This window comes from Spermophilus citellus, assembly GCF_964194105.1.
Source record: "Spermophilus citellus genome assembly, chromosome: 1".
Lineage (NCBI taxonomy): Eukaryota > Metazoa > Chordata > Mammalia > Rodentia > Sciuridae > Spermophilus > Spermophilus citellus.
Window position 1 is genome coordinate 287,927,361 of NC_138182.1, and position 19,499 is coordinate 287,946,859.

The following is a 19,499-nucleotide window of genomic DNA, read 5'->3' on the forward strand; positions in this document are numbered from 1 at the left end:
GTCCCCTTCTGTTGCTGAACCTGCTCCTGGTCTCCCACCCCTGCCTGTTCAGGGCCACCCCGGCAGCTCCCGCTGCCTCCCTGCACCTTCCCGCCAGGCACAGGGTGGACGCAGGGAGGAGTGCTGCCCAGCCCCTCCCATGGTCCAGTCCGGCCAGTTTCCTAAGTGGTCACAGTGTGCCCGGCAGGGGCGGTCCCTGAGGTCATCGCGTGGTCTGGGTCCCATCTTGTGTGAGGGGACCCGAGGCAGTTCTCGGGCTGGAGGAGCACCTGGCAGCCAGGCTTGTGCTTGTCCCCGGGGATGGGGAGTCTCGCACTCCACGGACCCCAGGAGGGAGCGGGTGCCCGGGATCCCCTCTCACCATCTGGGCCACTGGGGTTTGTCCTGGGCAGGGCGCGGCATGGCCTGGGGACAGTTGCCCTGGTTTCTTGTGGCTGGAGTGTGGTAATCCAGGAGTCCTGCGTCCCCTCCCAGGAGTCCTGCGTGTGCTGTTCAGGAGCCCCCAGGGGTGGACAGGGCTGGTGACACCGCCTGCGGGGTTGGAGGTCAGAGGCAGAGAGGGTCTGGTCCTGGTGTCCGCGTCCCACCATGAGGACCCCTGAAGGCTCACAGCTCTGGTCTGAGGATGCCTGTGACCTCAGGCTCCCGGCACCTGCAGTCTGGTGACCAGAGGTCCTGACCATCCAGTTTCTGCTGGGGGTGAGAGGTCCAGCCTCCCCCAGCTTCGGAGCGTGGGGTCAAGGCCTACCAGGAGTCCTGGAACTCGCCAGGAGCCCCCCACCCCAGGGAGGGCAGTGGGCCAGCAGCGAGGGCCAGGAAAGCAGCTCCGATGTACTGACCCAGGGTCAGACGGGAGACCCTTGAGGCTGGGGACGCACGGCCATGTGACCACGCTGGGGTGAGGGCCTGAAACCAGTTGTTTGGGGGAGCCTCCTGGGGACCTCGGGATGTGGACGTGCGGCCAGAAGGAGAGTGCACTATCGCCCGCGCTGCCCTTGGCCCTGAGGGACGCCGACCTTTCCTGCAGGAGATGGGAACCCCCGGGAGAGCAGTCCTTTCCTCAGCAGCGTGGAGCTGGAGAGAGAGAGTCACTTGGAAGGGAAGAACATGGCGCTTTTTGAGGTAACTTAGGTGCTCAGGGCAGTGCCTTTCACCCAGGAAAGTAAAGCAGCCCCAGGCTGGCGATGGGTGCGGGTCCAAGGCCAGGGCCATCCCCCTCTTCACGCTGGTGGGCAGAAGCTGGGCAGCCCTGCCCGGGCCTCTTCACTCCTCATGCACACAGATGCCAGGGGCCCTGGTCTGGGCCGCTGGCCCTCTGGGAGCCTTTGAGCCCTGAGCCCAGACCATCTCGAGGGCCCTGGCCCCCCCCGTGGGTGTGGGTCCCCTGGCCCTACTCTGTGCTGACCCGACTCAAGCCTGCTGGGCAGGCCACCAGGGCCTCTCTGGCTCCTTGCAGCCTGTGGCTCGGCACCAGCGGTGGGCGGAGGGGCCTGCTGGCCTGGGGTGTCGGAGGACCTGACTCACGTGCCTGTGCCTGGCACTTCCCGCCTCACAGGAGGAGATGGACAGCAACCCCATGGTGTCCTCCCTGCTGAACAAGCTGGCCAACTACACCAACCTGAGCCAGGGCGTGGTGGAGCACGAGGAGGACGAGGACAGCCGGCGGAGGGAGGCCAAGGTACTGCCACGCTGCCCTGCCGCCTTGTCCCCGCCCATGCTGACCGCTGGCCACAGGCAGCCCTGGCAGTGTCTAGTCAGGATGCGCTCAGTGTCGCGTTCAGTGTCATGGCAGATCAGCCTTTCTTTCCCGAGGTGCCTGTCACCTTGGCTCCCCTCGGGCCTCAGCCAACACCTAGAACGTGGGCCACACCTGGGTGTGGTCAGGTGGTGCCTCCCACCTGAGTCTGTCCAGACTGCAACCCAGAGGGGAGCGGCCTTCTTCCCCTCTGCCCAGGGTCCTTCAGGGCTGCCCTCCGCCCCCATCCTCTGCCCCCTGCCCTCCGCCCCCATCCTCTGCCCTCTGCCCCCTGCTCCCTGCCCTTCGCCCTCCGCCCTCACCGTTCCCCCTCAGCCACTGCCCCAGCCTCTTGGCCTTTTCCCAGGATGCATTGCTTGAAGCTTTCTCCCTAGGAATCCCTCCTAAGGAAGAGTGGAGCCCCAGGGAGGGCTCTCGTGGGGGACGGCTCCAGGGGGGTCTGGTCTTTCGATATGGGAGCCACAGGAGGAAAGGTCCCTGACCCCAGGACGGTGCCTCAGCAGGGACGCTGGTTGGCCCCCGGGAAGGCCGCAGACTGGGGCAGAGGCCCAGATCCTCGCAGGTGTCCGTGCGTCCCTTCCCTCAGCTTCTTGCAAACAGATGCAACAAAGAGCCTTTGGAGCAGGCCCACCTCCCGAGGACATGAGGGCTTGACCGGTCAGGAGCCCCAGGCTCCTCAGAAGCCAGCGTCCCGGGTCGGCACAGGCTCCCCCAGTCGGGCCGGGAGGAGGTGTGTCCACTGGTGGTACTTTTCCACCTCGCTCTCAACCCACCAAGGCCCGGTTTCCTGTGGAGGGTGGGGTCTGTGGTGCCAGGAGGGCTGCTGAGGCAGGAGCTGGGTGCTTCCATCCCGGTGGTCCCCCTGTGGGGGTGACGGCCAAGGCCCTAGGGTGTCCAACAGCCGGAGGCCCTCCCCAGTCACATCCTGAACACCTCCCCCGTGAGCGTCCAGCCTGACCTTGGCCTCCATAGCCCTGGGAAGTCAGGCCTTTACGAAGTGCCGGACGTCCGCCTTCCTTCCTCTTAACATAAAACACAGCAGAACCAGCACCGCAATTCTGAGATGTGGGACCAATGGGCTGTGGGGACCTGGCCACGTGACCCCTGGGGGCAGGCACAGGGGCAGTCCTCAGAAGCCTCTGGACCACATCTCTTGAGGTCCCCTGCGGGGGCCTGCCCCACTGCCGGGCACAGACTTTGCATGGGGGAAGGAGTCATGGTGGGGACTGGGGCCTGAACGTGTTCTGGGTTCCGTCCCTGCCCTGGCACTGCCTTGTGACACACAAGTGGCCTCAGGACGCAGGCCTGCTTGGTGCAGACAGATGGGTCTGACCCCATCCTGTCTACTGGAACCTGTGTCGGGGACACCTTGCCCCGTGCAGCGTGTGGGGCCTGGTCTGAACACTCCGGCCCGCAGCCCGCAGCCTGCAGCCTCCTCCCACCCAGCTCTCCGGCCAGTGTCTAGTTGGTGGACTTGTGTACAGAATGCCCAGGTCAGGCCCTAGGACATCCCCATCCCACCCAGGCACCCAGCTCTGGCTGCAGTGCCCTTGAGGATGTGGTGCTGGTCCCTGGGCTAAGTTTCAGTCGATGCCAGGATAGGGCCACCTGTGCTTCTCTGCAGAGCCCCTGTGTCCTGAGGTGGTCATCCTGCTCAGGGGACCGGTGAGGTCCCGGGATGGAGGGTCTGGGGCTTGCCTGGCCCCCCCGCCGAGCACACTGCTTATTAGAGGTGGACACTGGCTTCCAGCCAGGACCATAGGTCTGGGCACCTTCTCAGCATGTCCATCTCCTGAGCTGTGACTGGTCAATGGACCTCTGCAAGCGGCCTTTCAGGAGTAAAGTGCTCTTCTAGAGGACGTGGGTCCCGGCGCTGGCCACAGGACGAGCTCCAGGATGCTAGGACCTGGAGCTGTCCCAGCATGGCTCTGCCTGGAGGGCTGCTCTGTGTCCAGGGTCCGTGGGCCATCCACACCTTGGGTCAGCCTTCCTGGGGTCGGCCGTGGCCTTGTGTCTGGGGCATTTTACACTGTTCTTGCTTTTTCCCAGCTGAGAATCCCAACGCCTGTCTCTGCCCACTTGACTTGCAGAGCTCAGAGCAAAACCACCTCTGTCACCTGTACCACAAATGCTGTCACCCAGGCCTGTGGCGGGAGGTGTGGGCCAGCTCTGCCCTGGCCCGGCTTCCTTGTGTGCAGCTGCCCAGCCCAGCGGGGGCCTCACTGCCGGGTCATCCCGGGGCTCAGAACTAGGCTCCTACTCTCAGACCAGAGCTTCCCTTGCACCCAGGACCCCCAGGGCCTGGGGCTCCCTTCCACCCCATGGCCGCCACCCCATGACCACGAGTCCCCCTGGGTGGGCTCCCTGGACAGCAGTGCTCTCTTGCAGGCCCCACGCATGGGCACCTTCATCGGCGTCTACCTGCCCTGCCTGCAGAACATCCTGGGCGTCATCCTCTTCCTGCGCCTGACGTGGATTGTGGGCGCGGCCGGTGTGCTGGAGTCCTTCCTCATCGTCTCCCTGTGCTGCACCTGCGTGAGTGGCCGGTCTCCCTGGAGGCCTGGGGGTGGTGTCCTTGCCCGCGGGAGCCTCTGTGGCGCTGGGTCCCTGTGCGTCCGGCTGGGGCTCTGTCCAGGGGAGGGAGGTCCTTGGAGAAGCTGGCCATTGTCCCACGGAGCCTTGCCTGGCACACTGTGGGGAGCTGACAGCCCCCACCCCCGTGTCACGTGCCAGTGTCGCCGGGATGCCACGGGCCTGTCCCCATCAGCAGGGCCTGTGGTTTGCAAGGTTGCTGTCCAGTTCAGAAGGCCTCAGGCACTTCCAGGTCCCCGTTGGAGGGACCAGGACCCAGGCTCGTAACCCCTTCAGGCCAGACGTGGGGCGCCAGGGCTTCTGCCTCCCTGTGCTGGCTTCTCTGCCACTGCGGCTGCCTGGTCCGGTTGGTCCTCTGGGTGCCCAGCCCCCCAGCCCAGCTCCTCTCCCCTGCTCTGGTGAGGAAGAGCTGCTCTAGTCACGGGGTGACCTGGGGGTGCCCTCTCTGGGAAGGACTCCGCAGCACAGCCGAGCAGGAGTCTTCTTTACCCTCCCCCTGCCCCAGACCTTGCTGTCTGTCCCAGCTGGTCACTCCTGGTGCCCAGAGACAGGCTCTCCTGAGCAGGGGTGGGTAGCTGGAGGCAGGGCCCTCCCTGGCTAACTGGACACCATGATGCCCCCGGGGAAGTGGGCACTAGATGGGGCCACCTGTATCCTGCTGGGTACACACCTAGAGGAGTATCCTTGTGCCCATGAGTAGGCATAGGTGGACCCCTGTCTGGGTCCCTAGAGGAGGTGAACACCTAGATGGACCCTGCCTTTAGGGCTGGGCAGTGTCCCAATCCAGGGTTTGCCTGCGGGTGCGAGGTGAAGCTTTGTGGTGGGCAGGAGAAGGCAGTGGCCAGGCCTGCGCCTCTTGATCCTGGTCACTCCTGGGCTCCTCTGAGATGAGGAGCCCAGGAGTGAGTGGCTGGGCCCCAGGCAGCCCAGGGTCCGTGCCTGGGGCAGCTTGGAGTTGTCCTCCCAGGCTGCCTGTCTCTCTACAGACGATGCTGACCGCCATCTCCATGAGTGCCATCGCTACCAACGGTGTGGTCCCAGGTAAGGGGCGCCTTACCTTACCTTACCAGTGTGGTACCTGAGCCACGTGCACGTGGAGGTCGAGTCCTGTCTGCTTCATGGTGATGGTGACTTGGACCTTAACCCTTCGACGGAGGGTGGCCTGGGCATTGTGCTGCTCAGGGATTGCACAACGTGGGCCCCAGGGCAGACACACCTCTACCTGCCTGCTGTCCTCTGTGACTGAGGATGGCGTTTTGTGTCCAGGAGGCAGCCTGGGCTCTCCTGGAAGCCATGCTGCCCTGTGTGCGGGCAGTGGCTGGCCTGTAGTGCCCTGCCCAGGCCGGGGCAGGTGTGTTGCTGCGTCTGTATGTGCTGCTGTCTTGGCTGCTTGCTGGAGCGGGCTTGGAAGGTGCTGGACTCGGCCTCTGCTCTCTGGACAGAGGCAGGTGCTCACCATGGGCCCAAGGCCTTTTTGGTTCTGAGTTTTAACTTGCCGTGGACCATGTTCTTTAGCATGCAGTAGTACTAAGCAGGCGAGGTGGCCCAGCCCAGGGTGTGGGGACGCCTGTGTGTGGACTGGCCTGGTCCTGTTCCTTCTTGCTTCTCTTTGTCACTTGAGCCCGTGGAGTCCCACCTGTTCACTTGTCCCTGCGTCACCATGTAGTTACCCCTGCAGGGAGCAGAACGGGGTCTGGAAGGCCTGCAGCCTGGGACCTGCGTCCTAAGAAGGTTGGTCCCAGCTAGAGGGGCAGCGGAATGCCCCCTCCAGATGAATAAGGGAACGATGACGTGCTAGTAGACACACGCGTGATAATTAACCAGCACGTCAGTTCATAGCCCGGGTCGTGACCACCCGCGGCCCCTCCTGTCCCTGAGTGGGCAGCTGAGCTTGCTTTGCACTGAGGCCCTGGATTCCGCCCTCTCCCAGCCTCTGCTGGCTGAGCTCAGGACAAAGCTCCGTGGCCTGGCCGTGGTGCTGCCTGGGGAGGGAGGTGCGGGCAGGATTGGGGTGGGCGAGGGTGCACCCCAGGAGTGCTCTGGACCTTCCTGATGTCCTGCTGAGGTGTGATGGTCTGAGTCCACCCACTTGTTGGTGGACAGACCAGGGAGGGGTGGCAGGCCATGGCCACCACCATGCCCTGAGGACTCTGTAGGGTGATGCAGAACGCACCCAGCAGCTCCTCAAGGACTTGGCTCCCTGATTTCTTTTTTTAACTAAAGTCACATGGACCTCTTGGTGGGAGCCACTTGGACTCTGGGCGGAGTGGCTCTTGACTGCCACCCACGCCATCCTCTTTCCACAGGAGGGCTGGCACCAGGGCTCAGGGTCCCCTACAGTTTTGAGGGTGGGACTGGGCCATGTCCCTCCGCAGGGCCACACTTTGCCATCTGGTCCCCAGGGGTGCGCCCCCTGATGGTCTACTCTCTCTGCTGCTTGTAGCTGGAGGTTCGTACTACATGATATCCCGCTCGCTGGGGCCTGAGTTTGGAGGGGCCGTGGGTCTCTGCTTCTACCTGGGCACCACCTTTGCAGGCGCCATGTACATCCTGGGCACCATTGAGATCTTTTTGGTGAGTGTGCGGTTTGCAGTGTCCTTTGCAAAGGCATTCCACCCAGGGACCGGTTTGCATGCTGCTGAAAGGGCACCATCCACGCCTCCCCCTTGGCACCATGCTGCCCCTCTGACTGTGCCCTGCCCTACACGCCTCCAGAGCCGGACCCCAGCCCCCTTGCCTTGGGTTGTGGATGGAGCACTGGGTGCCAGCTGCTGTGGTAGGTGTCCCTCGGGACACCCTCACGTCCTCTCTGTGAGGAGCACCTGGTGCTTCCTGAGCGTCTGAGCCCTGGGTGGCAGTGTGGCCTTGTGGTCTGTGTGCTCAGGAGAGAGGCCTGGACCCCCCCTGCACGGCCCCTTGACAGGATCCTGGCCCCACCCTGTTGTCCCTGCTTCTTGACGCGCCTTCTGGGCGGTGTGTTTGCTCAGCGGCTGCTGCTGGCTGGTGGCCGGCACCCTCAGGGCGAGGCTTTCCCCAGGTTGGAGCTGGAGTGCCCGCCTGGGTGTTTGGACTGAGCAGGGACAAGGTGCTGGCCTTGAGTCCTGGACCTTGCCCTCCCCCTGCTTGCTGGACCCCAGAGCTGGGGTGGGGCTGGCCTCTGCTCCGAGCGGCTCCCCTGCAGAGGAGGCCCTCCTGCCTTCTCACAGGGGGACAGGAGCCTGGGCCCCCACACATTCTGACTCAGGTCTGGGCCAGGGCCTGGGACTGCTGCTGGTACCCCAAGCTGGGTCCTTGTCCCCAGTGCCAATCCAGTAACGAGGACATGGTTTTGAGAAAAAGGAAAAAGAAGGTTCATTGCTCTGTCAGCAAAGGAGAGACCCAGGGGGTGCCTGTCCCAGAGGCTGTGATTCTGCCCCTCAGCAGGACCAGGGGCAGTTAAAGGGTGACTCAAGGGCGACATTCCCGTGTTCTCTGTTGGAGTGTGATTCACTTGTTAATTTGGGAGACAGTCATTTCTGAATCTTCTGGTGCCATCCCCAAGTCTGGATGCCTTCATCCCTATGGTGGGTGTGTGCTCAGGGACAGGTAACTCTGTCTGGGATGGGGAAGAAAGGTAATGAGTTTCCCCTGAGATGGCCCGAGCAGCAAGGGCTATATTCGGAGCATAAAGTGGACACTGTTACATTTCTAGCAAGTTCCTCAGGCACCAGTTGGTGCTGGGCCATACCCATACTCTGGGCCATACCCATACTCTGGGCCATACCCATACTCTGGACTGTCACCCTCTGCCTGGCCAGTGTCTGCTGGTCCTAGGCAAGCCCCAGGTGAGGCTGCCGGGTGGCAGGCTGGCCACCTGGTGGCTCTCTGGAGGCTGCAGCCAGTTAGAGCAGCCACAGTGCAGGACAGTGAGCTGCCTGCCTCTCCCAGGGCTGTGGCTGGGACCCTGCCCCTCGCCACTCTGGCCTGTCTGCCAAGGAGGGCCTGGGGCAGGGCGACCACTCTGGAAGGTGAAGGGCAGCCTTATCCTGGTCCTAGAAGCACCACAGATCACAGGCTGGCCCAGTTGTCGGGAGTGACTCAAGGACATGGGACCTGGGGCCGTGTCCACTGCCTGTGATTTGTGCTGTGGGCCTCCCCCAGGGTCCTCGTGTCTCAGTGCCTGATGTGCTTTCTCTGAGGCTCCAAGGGGTCTGTGTGGGGTCCTGGACGGGGGGCCCTCTGGGCCGGCAGGCTCTGCTGAGCTGCCTCGCTCCCTGCAGACCTACATCTCCCCCAGCGCGGCCATCTTCCAGGCCACGGAGACAGGCAGCGAGGCCGCGGCGCTGCTGAACAACATGCGCGTGTACGGCAGCTGCACGCTGGCCCTCATGGCCATGGTGGTCTTCGTGGGCGTGAAGTACGTCAACAAGCTGGCCCTGGTCTTCCTGGCCTGCGTGGTGCTCTCCATCCTGGCCATCTATGCTGGTGTCATCAAGACGGCCTTCGACCCGCCCGATATCCCGTGAGTGGGGGCCGCTGGCCGTGGCCCTGGCGGGGGAGGCCCTCGGGTTCTGCAGCCTCTGCCCTCAGCCCAGGCCTCAGCTGTTCTCCAGGCTGGGCGTGGCCCCGGGCGGTCCCTCCTTCCCTGGAGGAAGCTGGGGTGCAGCCGGTTCCTGTGCAGGGAGCGGGTCTGGGCACACCATAGGGACGGAGGCTGGTGCGGGCCCGGCTCACCACTGGTGGCTGGCAGCCCTGTGGATCACTGGGCAGCGGGCTTCTCCAGAGTCTTCCTGCACCCTCATGGAAGGCCCTCCCGTTGGGCCCTTTCCTTGTTTCCCTTGTGGATGAGGAGGTGGCGGGGGGTGGCCAGCGTCAGAGAGCAAGAGGGCCTGTAGGACGGGCCACCACCCGTCCGTGGAGCAGGACTGAAGGAGCCTGGCCCTGTGGGCTGGCCGAGTGGGGCCCAGGGCCTGGGCTGGTAGGGACTGGGGCAGGACTGGACTGGACCCTGGCACTGGGCTGGGTGGCCCCTAAGAGTCCTGAGCTGCTGCAGCTGGAGCAGGAGCTGTCCCTGGTGTGTGGCCCTGGCTGCCATGGTGGCTGTGGCACGTCAGAGCCTCGGGAGACTCCTGTGGTCAGCTGTGGAAGTGGTGAGATGGGGGTCTGCCTCCCCGTGCAGGGTGTGCCTCCTCGGGAACCGCACCCTTGCAAAGCGCACCTTCGAGGCCTGTGCCAAGACGCACGTCGCCAGCAACGGCACGGTGACCACCGCGCTCTGGAGCCTCTTCTGCAACAGCTCCAGCCCCGGCGCCTCCTGCGACGAGTACTTTGTGCAGAACAATGTCACTGAGATCCAGGGCATCCCTGGTGTGGCCAGCGGTGTCCTCCTGGGTAAGGAGGGCGGGTCCGGCCAGGGAAGGGTGCGGGGTGCTATCCTGTGGACATGGCCAGGATGGCGAGCCCTCCCCAGCTGCTGCCAACCAGCCTGTGGGCTCCCGTGCGGCCCCCGACCCTCCCCGAGCCAAAGAAGCCACATGTGTGTTAGGCCAGCAAGTTGGCTCTAGGCTGGTGGTTGTCTGTACCCCTGCCCCGGGGATGGGCCTGGTGTGTGGGGGACAGCATGAGCTGGCACTGGGCTGCAGCCGCCCTGTCGTGTTTGGCTGGGACTGTATGTGTCCGTGCTGGAGCCTGTGCTCAGCCCCTAGGAAGCGGCCCTCAGAACAGGCCTCGGCGGGGGCTTTGTGGGGCACAGAGGGGCAAGTCTGGCCATGAAGTCTCCCCGGTGGGGAGGGCCTACAGTGTATGCAGGTGGCATGAACCTGTGCTGGCTCAGCTGGGGTCTGCCTGGGAGGTCTGCGGATAGTGGGGTCCCTGGAGCACCTGGTCAGCACTGTGCAGGCCCTGGGTCCTCCTGCACTTAGTGGGCCTGTGTGAGCTTTCCTGCTGCAGTCTTGGCTCAGAGGTCTGGGGAGGGGGTCCCAGACGTGGTTCCCACTGGGCATCCTCCTTTAAAGGTGGACCTGGGTGGACCTGGGTGGACGAGTGTGAGCCTTCCCAGCCTCCATGCTGGCCTGTGTGGCCCCGGGAGCCCTGACAGAGGGTTCCAGAATCTCGAGGACATATCCTTGCCTGACCTGTTCTTCCTGCAGATAACCTGTGGAGCGCGTACTCGGACAAGGGGGCATTTGTGGAGAAGGAGGGCGTGCCGTCCGTGCCTGTGTCCGAGGAGAGCCGGGCCAGCGGGCTGCCGTACGTCCTCACGGACATCATGACCTACTTCACCATGCTCGTGGGCATCTACTTCCCCTCCGTGACGGGTGAGCCTCCTGTACTCCCTGTCCCTCCCTCCCTCCGCTCCCCCGCCAGCGCAGAGCCCCCAGGAACGAGCTCAGTGGCCCAAGGTGGCTGCTGGGTGTGGGTGCCCCACCCGGGTCTGCACGGCCCTGCAGTGCCCTCTTGGTGCAGGCCAGCCAGGTGTGCCTGTGGGTGCATGGACCCACCACAGCTGGGCTTCCCCACGCACAGGCTGCGGTGCAGCTGCTGGTGCGGCTGGGGCAGCGTCAGGCACTGGGTGGCTGCTCCCGGGGGTCTGGTGGGAGAGGGCTGAGGGCAGCCTGGCATGGCCAGAGCTGTCTCAGGGCCATCCCTGCAACCCTGGTGCCATCAGGCTGCAAGTCAGTCAGCCCTGGGCTCCGTCTTCTGGAGTCTGTGACCTGGGACCAAGGGTGAACCGAGGTGGCAGGATCCTGGGCATGCTGGGGACCCGCTGGCCCTGCTTTGCAGCTTGGAGGAAGTTATTGAGACCTCCATCTCCCACAGAGGGCATGTGGGGTCCTCAGCCTAGCCCCTGTAGCAGCCATCCTGCGGAGTGGAGAGAGGAGGCCTGGGCCCCCTGGGCCAGCTCGTCCATAGTACAGTGGCTTGGGTGCCTATGGGGGCAGCTGTGGCCTGGCTGGCCCTTGCTGAGGGTCTCGGGTGTGCCTCACCAGGGCTGCCTGTCTGCCTCTGCAGGGATCATGGCAGGATCCAACCGTTCCGGGGACCTCAGGGACGCCCAGAAGTCCATCCCCACAGGGACCATCTTGGCCATTGTCACCACGTCTTTTATCTGTATCCTTGAGTGGACCCTGGCCTCCCCTCTTACACAGCAGCAGCCTGGGAGGGCTTTCCAGGTCCGGTGGGTCCTGGCCGTGCCTCTGCCCTCCCTGGTGCTGTGGGTGCTGTGGTGCGATGCACCCAACCAAGCGCGACAGCTGGACTCCCTCAGGGTGGCCATGTGCCACGATGTTGACCTTTGGCTTGGCAACCCACAGTGTCATGTCTGACGGGACATGTGTGGCCACAGCTGACGGTAACTGGTGTGCACACTGACCCGGGTGGGCTAGGATTCCAGGCGTCTTCCTTCGAGCCGAGGTCTGACCTCCTGCCAGGTCTCCTGCTGTTCCCCAGAGCACACACTGCAGGCCAAGCGCACCCTGACCCCTGGGAGCCCCCGACAGAGATGGAGAGAGGGGAGGACTGAAGACCATGGGGTCTGGACACAGCAGTGGGTCAGGGTGTGGGGATGGGACTCTGGGAATACTGGCCCAGGAGGCCCACTTGGAGCCTGGGATGGGCCCTGCTGGCCAGTGGGCCCCCCTCCCCCGCGGCCTGCTGTGCTGTCACTCTGGACTGACCGACCTTGACCTGGCGGCAGATCTCTCCTGCATAGTGCTTTTCGGGGCCTGCATTGAAGGCGTGGTCTTGCGAGATAAGTGCGTTGGTTTCCACGGAGGCCTGGGCAGGCGTGTGTGGTCAGCACCCTCTTTCCTGAGGGCAGCTTTAAAATCAACCTTCCTAGAGCGTCTCGGCTCCACGTCTGAGCTGAGAGCCTTGTGCTGGGGTTGGGCACCCTTGGCCTGACCGAGGCGCTAACAAGGCCCCAGCTTGGGCCCAGAGCCTGGGGGGCCGCGGGGTGCAGCCACGGTGCCTGGCGGGCTGGGGCGTGGGGGCAGGTCCAGGACGGTGAGGGGCGGCTGCTGGGTGGGGAGCAGTGAGTGGAGATCTCGGGGCCTTGCTGGGTTGCCGACAGGAGGCTGGTGCTGCGCGGCCCGTGAGGCGTGGCCCGGCAGCGAGCCCCTCAGGGTCCTGGTGGGGTCTCTGGTCGGGAGGGGTCTTGGGCCTGACTTTCCTCCTGAGGAGCCCCCTGCCCTTCCACCAGTCCCACTCGCTTGGGTCAGGGTCTCCGATTCGTCCTTGGGAAGCTGTACCAACTGCCCACCCTGCTTGCTCACAGGTTTGGGGAAGCCCTGCAAGGGAACCTGGTCATCGGCATGCTGGCCTGGCCGTCCCCCTGGGTCATTGTCATCGGCTCCTTCTTCTCCACCTGTGGTGCTGGCCTGCAGAGCCTGACGGGGGCGCCCCGTCTGCTGCAGGCTATTGCCCGTGACGGCATCGTCCCCTTCCTGCAGGTGAGCCCTTGGCCCAGGCCGTGGTAGGTGGACATCGAGTGCCTTGCTGAGGGAAGGAGCCCAGGGAAGGTCAGGTCCTGTGTGTGAGGTCCCTGAGGGTCTGCTCCCTCACCCTCACCCTAACCCTTAGGGTAAAGAGAGTAGACACGTGTTCCACCCCAGCCAGTGGTCACTATCCCTCTGGATGCGGGGCTAAGTGTGTGGTGTGGTGGGCAGAGCAGCCCCTGCCCTCCAGGCCTGCAGATGCCTCTGAGATTTATTCTGCGAGCAGCCGTGAGGCCCATGTTGGTCCTCCTCGCCTGAGGGGGACGCTCCCTGCTGTCCCACTGCATGTCAGCCAGGGCCTGGGTGTCTGGGGACCTCCTGCCGAGCATAGGAAGTTGGTGGCATGCAGAGGAGTGACTGGGCCACAGGACTGCACCACACCTGCAGTGAGACCTCAAAACAGAAAGTCACGGGGACAGTCAGCGGTAGTACTTATCCAGCGTGAGTGGGACCTGGGTCCATCCTTAGTGGTCCCCAGGCCCTAGCGCACGTGCACACACAGGAGAAAAGATTATTTTCTCTGAGCTATGGAGCTATGGAGGCTGACGTCTGAGCTCGAGGTGTCATGGGCTGGCTGTCAGGGCCTCTCCTTGTTGGGACTTCTTCCTGGGCCCAGGTGGTCTGTCCTGGTGACGCGTTGTGGAGGTTGGGCTTCTGGTCTTGCGTCTTTGGCGACCCCTGCTGGCAGGCGCTGGGTGGCTCACCCGAGGGAGACCCTTCGTGCCCCCAGCCCACGTGCCTCCTCCCTGCAGGTGTTCGGACATGGGAAGGCCAACGGGGAGCCCACCTGGGCCCTGCTGCTCACAACCCTCATCTGTGAAATGGGCATCCTCATTGCCTCCCTGGACAGTGTGGCCCCCATCCTGTCCATGTGAGTGGCCCCGTGAGGGCACAGGGCTACATGCATTCGGGAAGGTGCAGGAGACAGCAGGGCAGCAGGCTACAGGGTCACGTGGGTGCCGAGCTGTCTGGTCACCAAGGCTGCGTGGCTGGCTGAAGGCTGCTCTGGTGGACACCAGGGCTGTGCCACACGTGGCTATCGGTGGCAGGGCGGGATGTGTCCACGAGGCCGGTCAGCTACTGGAGCTGGACTTGGGGATGAGTGAGACTCCCATGGTGGGGGGACCATGGTGTGGACAGGGGACCCCAAGGAGTGCAGTCGTGAGCAGAGTGTGGACAGGGCAGCCAGTTGGGGCCACCGTGGGCTGAGTGGTTGGTGGCCCCTTGTGCTGCCCACCTGTTGCAGGTTCTTCCTTATGTGCTACATGTTTGTGAACCTGGCCTGCGCTGTGCAGACCCTGCTGCGAACACCCAACTGGCGTCCACGCTTCAAGTACTACCACTGGTAAGGATGCCTCAAGGCTGGCGGTGGCCTGGGCCCGGAGCCCCCGTGGCCCTGCAGAACCAGCCTGCAAAGCCCAGAGCCTGTGGCCTGTCTGCCTCCATGCTCTTTGTCCACCCCAGGACACATGTGGGCCTCTTGGGCCCACCTGTGGTCAGCCTGGACTGGGAGGGCCCGACAGGCAGGTGGCCAGCATGTTTTCCCAGCACAGAGGAAGGGTCATAAAGGGAAGGGCAGTTTCTGTGGGCAGCCGCACGGGTGCTGGACCAGGAGCTGGGCAGCGGCACCTGAGCTGTGTGCCCCCCAGGACGCTGTCCTTCCTCGGCATGAGCCTGTGCCTGGCCCTGATGTTCATCTGCTCCTGGTACTATGCCCTCTTTGCCATGCTCATCGCCGGCTGCATCTACAAGTACATCGAGTACCGCGGGTGAGTGGCGCCCCACGCAGCTGTGACCTGCCTCTGTGGCTTCCCTGTCCCTGTCCAAAGTCCCGAAACCAGCCTGGCGCAGAGTGGGCTGCCTGAAAAAGTGAGGTAGCCACCGTGGCCCCACGTGGCGACCTTCTTCCTCTTGAACTCTGACCTGTTGTGGTCAGGTCCGGCCCCTTCTGTATCCTGGCTCCTGGCCCCCTGGGCTTTCCCAGGAGACCCAGCCTGTTGGATGGCCCACCTGGCCCTGATGGAGGTGGGTGCCAGGGCAGAATTGCCCTCCCTTTCTTTCCTGGCAGCTGGACAGGGGCTGGGGTCCCTGGCCAGCTCTGCCCAAGGTCACTGTCTGCTCTTCAGAGCACCATTTCCTTCACTTGAACTGCCCTCTGTCCCTGATGGCACTGTTGGTCAGTCCCACACAGGGGGCTGGTCCCTGCTGCTTCCACCTCCCTGTTCCCCCAGGGTCCCCATGTCCCTGTCTGCCTCCGAGAGCCTCTGTTAACTAGGGTCGCAGAGACCCCACGGGTGCCCTGCCAGAGGCACTGCTGGGCCCACCACCCGCTCTGCCCACAGGGCTGAGAAGGAGTGGGGAGACGGTATCAGGGGCCTGTCTCTGAACGCTGCCCGCTATGCCCTACTGCGCCTGGAGCACGGGCCACCCCACACCAAGAACTGGAGGTGAGTGGGACCAGCCCTGGGGCAGAGAGGAGCAGCGGGGACAGAGAGGAGGGAGGGCAGAGGAGTGGAGGGGGCAGAGAGGAGGGAGGGCAGAGAGGAGGGAGGGGCCAGAGAGGAGGGAGGGCAGAGAGGAGGGAGGGCAGAGAGGAGGGAGGGGCCAGAGAGGAGGGAGGAGGCAGAGAGGAGAGGAGGAAGAGAGGAGGGAGGGCAGAGAGGGAGGGGCCGCAGAGGAGGGAGGGGCCAGAGAGGAGGGAGGGGGCAGAGAAGAGAGGGGGAAGAGAGGAGGGAGGGCAGAGAGGGAGGGGCCGCAGAGGAGGGAGGGGCCGCAGAGGAGGGAGGGGCCAGAGAGGAGAGGGCAGAGAGGAGGGAGGGGCCGCAGAGGAGGGAGGGGCCAGAGAGGAGGGAGGCCAGAGAGGAGGGAGGGGGCAGAGAGGAGGGAGCGCAGAGAGGAGGGAGGGGGCAGAGAGGAGAGGGGGAAGAGTGGAGTGGGGATAGAGAGAAGGGAGGGCAGAGGAGTGGAGGGGGCAGAGAGGAGGGAGGGGCCAGAGAGGAGGGAGGAGGCAGAGAGGAGAGGAGGAAGAGAGGAGGGAGGGCAGAGAGGGAGGGGCCGCAGAGGAGGGAGGAGCCAGAGAGGAGGGAGGGGCCAGAGAGGAGGGAGGGGGCAGAGAGGAGAGGGGGAAGAGAGGAGGGAGGGCAGAGAGGGGTGGGGACACAGAGGAGGGAGGGCAGAGAGCAGAGGGGTCAGAGAGGAGGAAGGGCAGAGGGAGCGGTGGCAGAGGGGAGAGGGGTCAGAGAGGACGGAGGGGGCAGAGAGGAGCGGGTTAGAGAGCAGAGAGGAAGGAGGGTAGAGAAGAGCGGGGGCAGAGAGGAGAGGGGACAGAGAGGAGCGTGTTGGGGGCAGAGAGGAAGAAGGCCACCCTCACTGGGAAGCTGTTGTCCTAAAGCTTCTGCCCTTAGCCCTTGGGCGGGGTCTTGTTGGGGCCACCACAGAGGCTGGGTCATGAGGGTGGGTCCCCAGTACCCCCCACCCCCCACAGGCCCCCTGCAGAGTTGCTGGAGAAGGGCAGAGTGTCCCTGCGGGTCCATGTTGCCATGGTCACTGCTGTCCCTCAGGCCCCAGGTGTTGGTGATGTTGAACCTGGATGCTCAGCGCTGTGTGAAGCACCCCCGCCTGCTGTCCTTCGCCTCACAGCTGAAGGCCGGCAAGGGCCTCACCATCGTGGGCTCAGTGCTGGAGGGCACCTACCTGGACCAGCACCTGGAGGCCCAGCAGGCTGAGGAGGTGCGTGGGCAGGTGGCTGTGTGTGCAGAGGACGGGGTGTGGCACATGGAGGGCCACCAGTGTGCCCTCTGCCTCGACGGGGGAAACAGTCCTGTATGCCGGGGGAAACAGTCCTGTATGCCGCGTGGCCATTCGAGTCACAAGGGCAGGTTGCAGGTCTGAATGGGCAGGTGTGAGAACCAGAGGGACCCAGTCCTATGCAGCGCAGAGACCCTGAGGGGCTGTGCAGAGACCCTGAGGGGCTGCCCAGCCTTGACCTCTGCACCTGGAGCCCCTCACCACAGCCCAGCCTTCCTCCAAGGTTTGGACCACCAGTTTGACCGAGTGAGGGCCTCCGCTGCCCGATTCTGCCCATCCCAGCTCCGTGAACAGAGTGGGGTGTGGGACCTACGCCTCCCAGGCTCAGTGCTGTGCTGACTCCTGCTGGCCCTGGTCTGGTGGCTCTGTGACACCTGGGTTCCCATTTCCTACCTTTGCACCTGTGTGTTGGGGGAGCCACAAACCTCAAGGCATAGGGGCCACCTGCCTCGGCTGCCTCTGCAGCCCGGGTCCTGTCACCTGCTGGCCCCTCCCTGTGACATGTCATTTGGAACTGGGTCTGTTTGTGGAGCCTTGGTGCCAGACCAGCTCAGGCCCTTCCTCTGTTCCCTCTGGGTCAGTAGGTGTGTGGACCTTTTCCCTAGGGGCCAGGAGTGCCTGATCTTGCTGGCATGTCCTCAGGGCGCCCTCTGCTGTCCACGTGCTCAGCCCAGCACTCAGTTCAGTCCAGGCTGGTGGCCTGTGGAGGGGAGACTGGGAAGAGGGTTGCTGTGGACAAGCCTGGGGAGCTGCAGAGCTCAGGCACCACTGCTCCACCAGCCTCGGGCCGCTCCAAGGCTCAGAGCCTTTGGGGAGGCAGGAGAGGCCAGTGGCTCTCAGCTCATGGCACTCTGTGGGTCTGGACCCCGGCTGCCCTTGCTGTGAACCCAGAGTTAACCCAGGGCTGTTGTCCCAGAGCTTGACCAGCTCCTGTCGGGTCCCAGGGGGCTCCTCTGGTGGCTGAGCCTGGTGGCTCCCTGCATCTGGCCCGACAGTTGGCCCTGTTATAGGAATGGCCTGGGCCCATACCTGAACATGGCCTTTCTTCTGGGGTGTTGGGGCCGGCACCAGGGCCTCACGCAAGCGTCTGCCATGCACCACACCTCGTCCTGGGCAGCTCAGGTGTTTAAAGGGCCTGAGCGGGCAATGTGCTTGGTTCAAGTGGAGGCCCAGGCCGGTGGCCCTGAGAACCGTTGGAAGGTGCCGGCCACCTGAGAGCTGGCTTCCTCATTGATCAGCAGAGGCAGGAAGCAGCCGTCCAGGGCCCATCTGTCCCCAGGCCAGCGTCAGGGGCTGACATGCTTTCCCTAGGAGCTGTGTGCTCTAATCCGACTTTAAGTCAGTGGCATAAAATTGAGAACGATTTCAGAAAGTCTTTAAGTCACAAAAGCTTCTACTCCATGTGACTCGTGGAACCCTGGCGTCAAAGCCCTCTTCCCTGCTCTGCTGGCACGAGGAGAGGGCGTGGTGTGGTCTCTCTGCTCACCTAGTCCAGAACCCCGTCTGCGGACACCTGTCCAGAGCCTGCCGCAGGGGCACCGATGCACTCCGATGGCCTCCTGGCTGAGACACGGCTGGTGGGCGTCCTGCTCCATCCCTGAAGACCCTGGGCTGCCCGCGGCCGGCTCCCCTTGGCAGTGTGTTGGGCAGCTTTTGACTTGAGCTAATTCTAAGGGGGAGCATGTCTGTGGTCCCCACATTTCTGCCCTGCCCTGGGGGGTCGGTGTGTGACAGAGGCATCCAGAGAGTAGGCCTGGAGGTGGTGGGAGGGAGAGGGAGGGTTTTGCTGGATACGTGGCTGGGGAGCCCCCCATGAGCTGTGAAGCCCAGTCATGTCACTGCAGGGCTGGTGCAGGTGGCAGCTGGAACTGCACAGAGGAGGCAGAGAGGTGGCCGTGGCTCCCACGTGAGCCTCATGTGGCCCGCAGTAGCTTGTCGAGAGTCTGCAGACAGTGTCTGAGGTGCAGGGTGGCCAGGCTGCATCCCGAGACTGCCTCCTGCCGGGTCTGGCTCCAGGCTGGTCTCTCCAGTCTGGCCTCCGTCTTCCCTGCTGCCAGCCCTTCTCTGCGTCCATCTCTGCCAACTCCTACACGGACACCTGCTGCTGGATTCGGGTCCAAGTAGGTGATCGGCATTCTCACCATGAGAGTTCCAGCCACATTTGCAAGGACATCTTCCAAATAAGATCACATCTTCAGCTTCTGGGGTTGGGACATGGCCATCTCTTTGGGGGACCATTTAACCCTCTACAGTCCACTTTATGACCCCCCAAGTTCACATCTCATGTGTGCAAAATGTTCATGATATTGAGACGTCCCCAGAAGGTCCAACTGCTGCTGCGTCAGCTCAGCCGCGGTCCCATCCAGTCCTGCCTCTGCACCCGCTGGGTGTCCTGCGACTCGGAGGGTCTCCGTGTTGGAGATGTGGACGGCAGGTCCCCGTGGCAGGCACTACTGTTCCACAGGGTGAGGCTGGGGGGACCAGGAGCACGAGTTTGGAGCCAGCCCGCCAGAGCCCAGCCCCATGGGTCCCAGGAGTCCAGTGGCTAGGGCAGGAGCCACGGCTTAGGGGTACATATCATGAATCGTGCGTGTCCAGCCTCCCCTTGATGTCTGGCTGCTGGGGGTCGCTGCTGGGCAGACGCAGCCCTGGCAGAAAGGCAGTGAAGTGGTATTGTCCAGCTTCTTGTTCTTGGACCCCGACACATTCTTCTGCAGAAGTCATTAGGTCCTGCTGACCCACTCAGGTAGTGTCTGCCGGCCATGTGGCCCGTGGCCCAGATCCCCTGATGGTGATGTGGGGCGACGCAGCTCTGAAGAACCGCCGGGGGCAGGTGACCCTCCTTGGCACCTGTGCCTGGTGGTGTCGTG

At 63.9% G+C, this 19,499-nt stretch overlaps 1 protein-coding gene across 10 annotated transcripts in view; it reads left to right on the forward strand.

The window, feature by feature from the left end:
* Window positions 1–19,499, forward strand: part of SLC12A7 (solute carrier family 12 member 7) — a 72,131-nt gene that overhangs the window by 42,276 nt on the left and 10,356 nt on the right. For 9 of the 10 annotated variants that reach the window (XM_081280720.1, XM_081280721.1, XM_081280726.1 and 6 more), the window contains 16 exons: window positions 1,028–1,122; window positions 1,556–1,678; window positions 4,145–4,291; window positions 5,335–5,389; window positions 6,792–6,922; window positions 8,608–8,849; window positions 9,507–9,718; window positions 10,477–10,644; window positions 11,339–11,437; window positions 12,024–12,081; window positions 12,603–12,777; window positions 13,575–13,693; window positions 14,069–14,167; window positions 14,472–14,591; window positions 15,165–15,269; window positions 16,383–16,551. In XM_081280720.1, coding sequence (XP_081136846.1) covers window positions 1,028–1,122; window positions 1,556–1,678; window positions 4,145–4,291; window positions 5,335–5,389; window positions 6,792–6,922; window positions 8,608–8,849; window positions 9,507–9,718; window positions 10,477–10,644; window positions 11,339–11,437; window positions 12,024–12,081; window positions 12,603–12,777; window positions 13,575–13,693; window positions 14,069–14,167; window positions 14,472–14,591; window positions 15,165–15,269; window positions 16,383–16,551 — 2,117 coding nt within the window. Of the gene's footprint in view, window positions 1–1,027; window positions 1,123–1,555; window positions 1,679–2,346; window positions 2,487–4,144; window positions 4,292–5,334; window positions 5,390–6,791; window positions 6,923–8,607; window positions 8,850–9,506; window positions 9,719–10,476; window positions 10,645–11,338; window positions 11,438–12,023; window positions 12,082–12,602; window positions 12,778–13,574; window positions 13,694–14,068; window positions 14,168–14,471; window positions 14,592–15,164; window positions 15,270–16,382; window positions 16,552–19,499 lie in introns of those variants that run through there. The other variant, XM_081280718.1, reaches the window with a different exon arrangement.